An 11,487-nucleotide genomic window follows, 5' to 3' on the forward strand; every position below is an offset into this window, starting at 1 on the left:
CATGACAAGAGACGTTCCAGGAGAGGATAGAATTACTAGACCAATTAATGGAAGGATTATGACAAACTAGCCAGGGATGGCCCAAAACAACAGGTGTAAAAGGTGAACGAAAAATTAAAAAAGAAATGGTTTCACTATGATTACCAGAAACAGTGAGGGTTAAAGGTAGCGTCTCACGCTGAATCCTGGGGAGAGGACTACCATCCAGGGCGAACAAGGCCGTGGGCTCCTTTAACTGTCTGAGAGGAATGTCATGTTCCCGAGCCCAGGTCTCGTCCATAAAACAGCCCTCCGCCCCAGAGTCTATTAAGGCACTGCAGGAAGCTGACGAACCGGTCCAGCGTAGATGGACCGACAAGGTAGTGCAGGATCTTGAAGGAGAGACAGGAGTAGTAGCGCTCACCAGTAGCCCTCCGCTTACTGACGAGCTCTGGCCTTTTACTGGACATGAAGTGACAAAATGACCAGCGGAACCGCAATAGAGACAGAGGCGGTTGGTGATTCTCTGTTCCCTCTCCTTAGTCGAGATGCGGATACCTCCCAGCTGCATGGGCTCAGCACCCGAGCCGGCAGAGGAAGATGGTAGTGATGCGGAGAGGGGGGCGACGGAGAGCGCGAGCTCCTTTCCACGAGCTCGGTGACGAAGATCAACCCGTCGCTCAATGCGAATAGCGAGTTCAATCAAGGAATCCACGCTGGAAGGAACCTCCCGGGAGAGAATCTCATCCTTTACCTCTGCGCGGAGACCCTCCAGAAGACGAGCGAGCAAGGCCGGCTCGTTCCAGCCACTGGAGACAGCAAGAGTGCGAAACTCAATAGAGTAGTCTGTTATGGATCGATTGCCTTGACATAGGGAAGACAGGGCCCTGGAAGCCTCCTCCCCAAAAACAGATCGATCAAAAACCCGTATCATCTCCTCCTTAAAGTCCTGATACTGGTTAGTACACTCAGCCCTTGCCTCCCAGATTGCCGTGCCCCACTCACGAGCCCGTCCAATAAGGAGAGATATGACGTAGGCGACACGAGCAGTGCTCCTGGAGTAAGTGTTGGGCTGGAGAGAAAACACAATATCACACTGGGTGAGGAACGAGCGGCATTCAGTGGGCTCCCCAGAGTAACACGGCGGGTTATTGATTCTGGGCTCCGGAGATTCGAAAGCCCTGGGAGTGGCCGGTGGATCGAGGCGGAGATGGTGAACCTGTTCTGTGAGGTTGGAGACTTGGGTGGCCAGGGTCTCAACGGCATGTCGAGCAGCAGACACTTCCTGCTCGTGTCTGCCTAGCATCGCTCCCTGGATCCCGACGGCTGAGTGGAGAGGATCCGAAGTCGCTGGGTCCATTCTTGGTCGGATTCTTCTGTTACGGTGCGTGAATGAGGACCCAAAAGCGAATTAACTTAGACAGAGCTTCTTTAATTACCAAACATAGGTAGGCTCAGACGGACCGGCAGATTCCGACAGGACAAGACAAGGTTACAGCAAACATGACGACAGTCTGGTTCAGGCATGAAACACAACAAACAAGAATCCGACAAGGACAGGAACAAAAACAGAGAGAGATATAGGGACCTAATCAGAGGGAAAAAGGGAACAGGTGGGAAACGGGGTGAATGGGTAGTTAGGAGGAGACAAGGTACAGCTGGGGGAAAGAGGAGGAGAAAAGGTAACCTAACAATGACCAGCAGAGGGAGACAGGGTGAAGGGAAAGGACAGAGACAAGACACAACATGACAGTACATGACATTGACATTGCTTAGAATTAAGGGCAATGGTGACATCATTGAGGACCTTTAAGGTTGCAGTGACAAATCCATAACCTGAGCGGAAACCAGATTGCATACCAGCGGGAATACTATAGACATCAAGAAAGCCAGCCAGTTGATTATTGACAAGTTTTTCCAACATTTTTGATAAACAGGCCAAAATAGAAATAGGCTTATAACAGTTAGGATCAACCTGATCTCCCCCTTTAAATAACCGGCGGACCGTGGCTGCCTTCCAAGCAATGGGAACCTCCCCAGAAAGTATAGACAGGTTAAAAAGGTTGGAGTATCACGTTTCAGGTAAGACCCAAATGCAGACTGTGTCGTAGTAACAATGTTTATTACAGCAACCAGGGGCAGGCAAACGACAGGTCAAGGCAGGCAGGGGTAGATTACCCAGAGTCGTGGGGCAAAGGTACAGGACGGCATGCAGGCTCAGGGTCAGGGCAGGCAGAAAGGTCAAAAACCGGGAAAACTAGAAAGCGAACTGGCAACAGAAACAGAGAACACAGGTATAAATAAACAGGAGATAAGGGGGAAGATGGGCGACACCTGGAGGGGGGTGGAGACAATCACAAAGACAGGTAAAACAGATCAGGGTGTGACACAGAGATAGGCTTGGCGATGATAGGGGCAGCGACCTTAAAGAAGAAAGGATCTAAACCATCTGATCCAGATGGTTTTTTGAGGTTTCAGGATCTCCTTTAGCACCTCGGACTCAGTGAACGCCTGCAGGGAGAAACTTTGTAGCGGATCAGGGGAAAAAGCGGGAGAAGGGTCGGGGCTAGTCGCATTAGAAATGGTGGGAGATGAGGAAATGTTGGATGGGCAAGGATGCATGTCTGAATCCTGAATCCTGGCTCCTGAGCCTGGGTTTGCGCCCAGGCTCTGTCGTAGCCAGCCGCGACCGGGAGGTCCGTGGGGCGACGCACAATTGGCCTAGCGTCGTCCGGGTTAGGGAGGGGTTTGGCCGGTAGGGATATCCTTGTCTCATCGCGCACCAGCGACTCCTGTGGCGGGCCGGGCGCAGTGCGCTCTAACCAAGGTTGTCAGGTGCATGGTGTTTCCTCCGACACATTGGTGCGGCTGGCTTCCGCGTTGGATGCATGCTGTGTTAAGAAGCAGTGCGACTTGTTTGGGTTGTGTATCGGAGGACGCATGACTTTCAACCTTCGTCTCTCCCGAGCCCGTACGGGAGTTGTAGCGATGAGACAAGATAGTAGGTACTAAAAACAAGGGCAGGCAGAATGAAATTGGGGAGAAAAAGGGGTAAAACAAATTAAAAAATAAAAGAATCCTGACTCAGTGAAGTGGTGATTAAAGAGCTCAGCCATGTGCTTCTTGTCAGTAACAATCACATCATCAACATTAAGGGACATGGGCAGCTGTGAGGAGGAGGGTTTATTCTCCAGAACGTCTTGGATTTAGACCGAGAGAGAACTGCTCCTTAAAGTAACTAAATTTAATAGTAGCCTAAGTGCACTTAGTTCTCATTTGAGCATGTGGGTGCCGAGCCTTTCACCAAATGCAATTCTTGAGGTGGAGTAACTCTGCAAGATCACGGTAGAATCTGTTTTTAATTCTAATTTTCTTTATAGGGGTGTGTTTGTTAACAATACCACTGAAAATATTTTTAAAAAAGGTCCACGCCTCTTAGACAGAGGAGATCAAGCTGATTCTATACGATTTTACAATTGAAGCCATTGTATTCTTTATGCTGTTCAATGTCATCATCCAACTCTTATGATCAAACCCTAAGACAAACAGTACAGTGATTATTAAATGTAATAACATTGATTTCGTTTAGTCGTCTTGTCATAATAGTAGTATTATTAAATACATTGTCTTGAATACAAGCATGATTTTTCTGTATTTGCATTTCATTGTATGCATTTGGTACGTATATACGTTGCCTATAACTGTTAGGGCTCCAGTAAATTGATCACCTCTTCAGAGGGAAAGAGCAGCAGTGTGGGAGGGCAATGGGCACTACTGCCACAATACCCAGCTGTGGCACGTCAGTGGCGAGTTCAGCGCGTGCGACTTCAAGGTGTGTGACCTGACTTTGGTCCTCACTCAGAGCTCTGGAATTGAGGTTTGAAGTTGGTCGGGGGCGAGACATGCTGTGAGGTTGTGTGGTGCACTCTGTCTCGCTACCTTTATCTTTTGGGCGGTGAGTTTGCCACATGCACTGAGGGCTGAGCCCTATCTATTATTGATATCAAAGTCTTTGAAATGCTCACATGCACAGGTGACTCTAAAGTCAGGGGCATTTGGTTTTTGTGGACTGTTTGAAGCTTTGATGGTGAGGTTTAAGCAAACATGAATTAGTCATTATTTTGAGTTGCTTATTTGTATGACCCAGGGACCATCTTATTAGTATCCCATCATTTTTATTACATTTTAAGAAAAAACGTATATACAGTTTTGTAATCAGTTTGAGATAGGCCTATAGATGTGTTGTAGCTAGCTACCCATATCAGGAGTATATACATTTAGATAGGTGAGTCAAGATGATACATAAAGGCTAATTGTAGCCAATTTTACAATTCGAAACAAAAGCATTTGAAGAATAGAAGCAACTTTGTGACTGAGAATATGTTGTCTGAGTGATCGTGGATAACTTGAGTGGGAATCTCGTATGCACCTCCTCCCGATAGCAAATTATACATTCATTCGGGAAAGGGGGAGGTTCGCCTGAGTAGCGCATCACGACTCAGTTCAAGAAGGGTGCTGCCTGTGTGTGTGGAGTAGACTGCAATGGATGACAGTGAAGCGCGCAGCTGCACATGCAACAACAGACGACAGTAGACTTAGTGTTTGCTCTTCGTCTCTCTGATAATACACGATTTGAGACAATAAGTTAAGACAGCCAGAGGTTTCAACAGCGGTAAAACGTGAAATACAAAGAAATCGCGCGTCTGTGGGTATTCCAGATGTGGGGGGCGCCTCTAGTAAAGCATCACAGTCGAGGTTTAGACGCGAGATGGAAAAACAAGGTGTTCCCCAATAGAACGACTACATTGAGGAGAATGATAGGCGAACTTGGTTTAAAAGTCTACTTATTTGATGTTGACCTAGCTTGAATCGAAAATGGTTCAGAACGTGGTTCTGGTATTTTTTCGCAGGAGACTCAGCCAGAGGCCGAACGTTGAGGAGTTGGAAAGCCGGAATATTCTGAAACGTGAGTTGTAAAACTGCCTTTTTATTTACATTTCTGCACTTTTTATGTTTCTTTTCGTTGAGTAATGTGAAATTCATGCGCAGGACTCTACCAAGGTGGACAATACATACATGTATTATGATACACACATTCACTCGTGCAAAATTCAGGAGAGGGAAAGGATGAGCAGCACACATTGTTTTTCAACATAACTTGATGTTGAGAAATTCGTTTAGAAATTCGTTTAGAAAACTGACCAACAGCACATATTATTTTGGGCAGGCTCTATCTAGCGTTGTGTTTCTCTTACGTAAGCGTTTTAATTTCGAGATTCTATGGGAATTTGGATCTGACCCTGAGTGAAACAAGATTTACATTTAGACCAAGAATTATGTTTAAATGGTTCAAATATACATATATATCCCCATAGATTAGACTTTATTTGTAATATCTGAAGCGGTGTCTACAGTCAAACACAGTGGGACACTGGTGTTGATTTCATAATCATTCACTCATAGATAAGGTTTAGGGTCAAACAGTGACATCACTGACATGTGGATTAGGGGGACAACTGATGAAAATCAGTTGAAACCTCAAGTGTTCTTATCAGTGTCGTTGTCTATCACTAATTGTATTATTCTCATTGGTTTAAAGAGAGAAATGACCAGACCGAACAAGAGGAGAGGAGGGAAATCAAACAGCGGCTCAACAGAAAAGTATGTTACACTTTTTTATTACACTACTTAGTTACTATGTATTATTATTCATTTATTGGTATTATTGGCAATGTAATTATACACTAACAGTAAGGTACACTACATCCCATTACTCCTGACTGAAGTACTTGTTCTGTTTTTATACTTTATTTCATGCTATACACTATTTATTTCATGCTATACACTAGTTGTATCTTTGTTTTGTGAAGTGCTCTGGATAAGAACATAATAAGACATACAAATATTTATTAAAAAAAATCTTGTATAAGCCTACTATGGCAAAATCGTTACTTTTATGAGAGCAGCATTATGATGCCAAAACCACAGATGAATACAGGAATTTCAGACCATTGTGCATTTCAGCTCAATCAGCGGCCCACAGTCGACGAACTACGGGACCGAAAGATTCTCATCCGCTTCAGCGATTATGTCGAGGTGGCCAAAGCTCAAGATTACGACAGGAGAGCAGACAAGCCCTGGACCAGGCTTTCGGCAGCTGACAAGGTGTGTGTGTGTGAGAATGTCAACCATGTCAAAAACAAGGATCCTTCGACTGCATCTCCCATATTTCACATTCCACACCAAATTAATGATTCCCAACTCAAATGGCAAAGTGACTGGCACATACCCTTTTTGAGCATTTTGTGATGTACTTGTCGTATTTATTGCCCTGGCTACCTCCTCCATAGAGCCAGAATGTCTCACTTTTTTTCTAGCTAGCTTCAGTTTTTTTTCTCACTCCATATCTCAGACTATGTCCTTGTGGCTAAGACCTTGTTGTTGTCATCTTTCTTTTGTTTACTACGCTCTCCGTGCTGAGTTTTGCAGACTGTGGGTCGATGCATGCGAGGGTCGATGGGTGGTAAGCTTCTGCTTAAGGATGCTCTCTAGTCTAACGCTTGTTTTTTTCCTCTGCAGGCGGCTATCCGAAAAGAGCTGAACGAGTTCAAAAGCACTGAGATGGAGGTGCATGCCTCGAGCAAGCACCTTACGAGGTCAGTGTGTGTTCTGTGCTTGCTTCTATTCTTGGCTGCGGCTGACTCTATTTTTAACTGCTCTTGCATGTCTAGAAAAGGTCCACAGAGCTAAAGATAGATGCGTAAAAGGGGAGGAGGGGAGTCCTTGCTTACCTTCCCCGCGGCCTGATATTGGCAAGATAAATTACAAATGCTGTCTGTCCCCAATTAAGTGTGTGTGGTAAACGAATGTCCTCCAGTCGATTTGTACCAATGATCTAGGGAGACAGCAACCCCACTCCCCCGGTGCACATAGCCGTGCTAAAAATAGCCTCACAAGATTGATGAATAGCTGTAATAATAAGTGGAGGTATTACAAAGGCACCTTCTGCGCTCATGACTCTTCCTCCCCCTCACTCTTCCCCCTTCCTTTCCTTCTGTAGGTTCCACAGGCCATGAATACGAAGGGGAGATACTTCTATGAAGAAATACTGCTGAGCCTAGAATTTTCGGTTGCTGCGTCGGCAGCGGTTAGAAAACTGCCGGAGCACTTAAAGCCATTCTTCCAGAGCCCGGTCCTTTGTCTGCAGGGTGTCCTCGATTCCTCCAGCACGCCCCTGGCCTTCATCGATAGGAGGGGTGGACGGATGGTGATGTTTGGGTGTGTGGCAGTGAATCCCACTGTGGGAGCTGCCTGGAGGCAGAATACTAAAGACGGAACCCCGGACTCCGTCTGTCTGTCTGCCCATCGGTTAAGATGGAGCCGAGGGAAGAACAATCTACTTCGGTCTGTGTGCGTGTGTTTTTTTGAGAAGGTGGCAAACCCGTACGGGGAAGATGACGGTTGTGCATGTGACCAGCTTCACCTTTTACATAAAAAAAAAAAAAAAAGTGTCACTTGGGGGGGGGGGGGGGGGGGGGGGGGGGGACTGTGGGACTGTGTGGTCGGTCAGGGGTAGATTTTGTACCAACTGTATATATGTCAATCTGAACCGGACTGTCAATGTCTTTACTGAAAATAGAAAAACTTTGTAAGCACTACTTGTCTTCAAAATACAAGGTCTTTAAAAACATGTTTTTGCCTCCTCTTATTTTTGGTAATCAGCTTATTTTTTTGAAAGTTTTAATAAACGGATTGCTAGGCAGCTGAACAGAGAGCAATAGTAATGTCGTCTTTCTTAGGTATCAACAGATGCTCACTCCGTCATGGCACGTTGGCCAAAACATGAATGGGTTTGTGGGGGGGATAAAGGTCTGTGGTAAACACAGGCTTAGGAGATATTATACATTTTGTTCAATGAGACCATCTTCATCAGCTAACACAACTTTTTGTGAACTTTTAAGCATTTATGTAATCAAAACAGGCCCATAACAGCTTCATAATTCATAAAAGTCATGATACTTGACTGATACTGTATTATCTCATAGAACAAAATGTCTAAGATATCCTAAGCCTGTATTAACCTCAGACCTTCATTTTGGCATATATCCCAAAACCCCTATCTTTCCCCATGAATTTCCAACTAACTGGAGGTAGAAAATGCTAAATAATTTCAGTTTTTTAGGACTACAAGCTGGCGAGCTCTATATGTAAAAGCAAAACCTCGATCCAGCCTTCCCCTTTGTGTTGCTCAAAAAGTACAGTACAGTGGTAAGCAGGGTGAATGTGAGATTCATGAGTCTGGCAATGTGAGATAACAGTTACTCAGCAAAGGACACTCAAACTGATACTCATGGATATTTGTCCATTGAAATAACGTGAATAAGTTGAAGTACTATTTTCATATATCCCTGCCAAGTAAGGTAGTTTAGTTTATCTGAATTCACATTCTAAAACATTTTAAAAGTGAAATTAACTTCAGGCTATGTTAACAGCAGGCATGCCATTAGAACAATTTTCACAGAAATGCATTATATTTTGAAAATACTACTCGCAGCGAGAGACGGTTAAAACCATAAAAAAGCTATTAACAGTGTCAAACATCACTGCAATAATACATAAATTAATTCATAAATATACAAATTCTATAGTAATATATAAATTAACATTTTATACTTTTTAAATGAGGCATGTATATTTCTTTAAGTTATGCTCAATATATTTCATTGATCGCAATTAACGTAGAATGACGAGAAAACTTCATGGAACACAAACACATCTTATAAATGTGCAGTGGTACTTGATTTGGGTTTAGGGCCTTGATCCCTCAGGCAGGAAACGAGCCTGTAGTCCTCTCCTCACACTCAGTATGTCCTGTCTTGTTAAAGGGAGAGACACAAAACACAGCGCTCAAATACACTCGCAACACCTCAGGGGGTGCAGTCTCAGTCGGCGCTTGTAAAGTCAGCACTTTGAGTATGGCCTACAAAAGAGGGACCTCTTTAATGCTGTGGAAGGGGAATTATTATTATTTTGTCTCTAGCCTAGTCATGACTGTCATTTACACTCACCATTTTCTTGAAGAGTCTGTTCTGAACTGACTTCATGCCTTTCCTCATCAAGCATATCTGAAAACAGCAGGTGACAAAACGTTTTCTAAGGGTTTGAACTCTTCAATGCCAGAGTAGATAGAAGAGGAAATGGGGATAAGCACAATGCCATATAGATCTGTCATTCTCATTGAAAGCAAGTCTAAGAAGCGGTAGATCTGTTCTATGTACACTATGTCTATGCTTCCCAGTCTTAAGTTTTGTTTTTGAGTCTTACTTTCAGTTTGGTAAATCAGCTTGAAACAGCTGAAAATACAATATTTTTTGGATATGGGAAAGATATTTCACAGCGATTTAGATCGTACAATGATTCTCTACACTACACTTGCTTGTTTTGTCACATAAACTGATATTAGGCAAACTATTAGAATTTTAGCAACCAGGAAATGGCGGAGGGATTTCTGCATAGTGCATTTTGAAATCAAATCAAACTGTATTTAAAGTGCATTTAAAGTTTGATTTGATTTAGTCCTGTTCTTTAACTTAGATTGTTGGTTGAAATGGAGATGTGATTTAATTAAAGCCAGACTTAGTGGCACAGATGGAGCTGTCCAAGCAGAAGATGCATCTCTTTCAAAAGTTGATATTTGGTTGCGTTGTCAACCAAACACAATTCAATATTACTTTTGTAAGACCAAGAATAGCCAAATGTTAAGGCAATTCTTATGTAATCATAGAAAGTGTGCATGAGGAGGGTGGTAGGTCTGTGGAAATCTTCACAATTGCTATAATAATCTGCACATGCATGTAGCCTACTTTAATGTAATCTCAATTACCTGCTATCCAGGTCATTTGCTTGTGCTATTAGATCAAGCACAATGATAACACATTAAGTTGTTGAATAAATAAACAAAATATCTGACATTGTTTTTCCATTTGAACCTCTATGTGCTAAACCAAAAATCTGACATTGATTTTCCAATGGAATTTGGTTGAGCTTTTAGATGGTTGAAAGCATAGTGATAACACATTTGGAACTCCTGGCTGTCTTTTTGAGTTAGTTAAAATAGGTTGGAATCTCATTGATCAGCGTATCTACCAAATATTACCCAATTCACAACGTTGAAATTATGTGGTGTGCCCAGTAGGTTGGCTGTTCCTCTTTCCCTATTCTCTGTACTTGTTCCAAAGGGAATTGTTTGATCTATGACCAACATAAGAGGGCTAAAGTTCGGATGAAGTAGGAGGCTAAAGTTTAGATAAAATCCACACCTGAGAGGTGAAGATCCTCTCCTTGTACTCCAGGCTGTGACACACGTTGGTCTGGAAGTTGCTTGAGGCTCTGCAGTCTGATGAGGGCAAAGGAAGAAAGGAAAAGAAGAGCCCACAAAAGAGCAAGCGAGCCAAAGGTCAATGTGTGTGAGAGAGAGAGAGAGAAACGAGAAAATGAAATATTCAAATACAAAACCATCACATTTGCATCTTTTTGTGGTGTTGTGAATAAAAAATGTAAAAACACAAATTATGAATCAATAAAAAAACTGTCTGGCAGTGACTTTCTTCTACCTATTTTATGTTGTTGTTGATATTTATTGAACTGTCCACAAAATAAACGTTTAGATGTAAGGGTCAAACGTGAGAGAGAAGGCCCTAATTCGACAATGGGAAATGAGACCAAATGTTATTTTTCATCACAGGAGAGATCAGTTATTTTTCTCATTCATTATGTTTTAAATGGGGACTAAACTCAGTTTTCCTCCTAATTAAGAAAAAAGGGTGATTTACCCTCTTGGGAGTGTGGTTTAACACATTTTGTTATGTTTGCTATATCCTACCCTGGCAGTTATTGTTGTTTGTTCCTCTTCACTCACTGTAGTTGAGTTACCCCAAACAGCCTGAGCCACTGCATTATCTATGACTTTGACTAAAGGAATGATACTTGTGTTTGTGATGCTAATGTTAGCTCACGAATGTGTAAATGTTTGAGTAGGACAGAAATTTCAGCCACACCCGTTGCTGACAGGTGAATAGAATTTAGCACACTGCCACGCAATCTCCATAGACAAACATTGGCAGTAAAATGGCCTTACTGAAGAGCTCAGTGACTTTCAACATGACACCGTCATAGGATGCCACCTTTCCAACAAGTCACTTCGTCAAATTTCTGCCCTGCTGGAGCTGCCCCAGTCAACTGTAAGTGCTGTTATTGTGAAGTGAAAATGTCTAGGAGCAACAATGACTCAGCCTCCGAAGTGGTAGGCCACACAAGCTCACAGAACGGGACCACGGAGTACCGAGTTGCAAACTGTCTCTGGAAACAACATCAGCACAAGAACCGTTCGTCGGGAGCTTCATGAAATGGGTTTCCATGGCCGAGCAGATGCACACAAGCCTAAGATCACCATGCGCAATGCCAAGCGTGGAGCAGTGGAAATGCATTCTCTGGCGTCATGAATCATGC

General features: G+C 43.4%; 1 protein-coding gene across 2 annotated transcripts in view; it reads left to right on the forward strand.

Moving 5' to 3' along the window:
- The window catches only part of phactr3a (phosphatase and actin regulator 3a), a 60,253-nt gene extending 52,500 nt beyond the window's left edge, over nucleotides 1-7,753 (forward strand). For both annotated transcript variants that reach the window (XM_021565619.3, XM_021565620.3), the window contains exons 8-12: nucleotides 4,890-4,945; nucleotides 5,579-5,640; nucleotides 6,004-6,144; nucleotides 6,559-6,635; nucleotides 7,040-7,753. In XM_021565619.3, coding sequence (XP_021421294.3) covers nucleotides 4,890-4,945; nucleotides 5,579-5,640; nucleotides 6,004-6,144; nucleotides 6,559-6,635; nucleotides 7,040-7,055 — 352 coding nt within the window. In that variant the 3' untranslated portion in view covers nucleotides 7,056-7,753. The remainder of the gene's footprint in view (nucleotides 1-4,889; nucleotides 4,946-5,578; nucleotides 5,641-6,003; nucleotides 6,145-6,558; nucleotides 6,636-7,039) is intronic.
- Nucleotides 7,754-11,487: the final 3,734 nt, after the last annotated feature.

The sequence above is a fragment of the Oncorhynchus mykiss genome, chromosome 16 (assembly GCF_057628025.1).
Source record: "Oncorhynchus mykiss isolate SJ-2025 chromosome 16, ASM5762802v1, whole genome shotgun sequence".
In the NCBI taxonomy this organism is placed as follows: domain Eukaryota; kingdom Metazoa; phylum Chordata; class Actinopteri; order Salmoniformes; family Salmonidae; genus Oncorhynchus; species Oncorhynchus mykiss.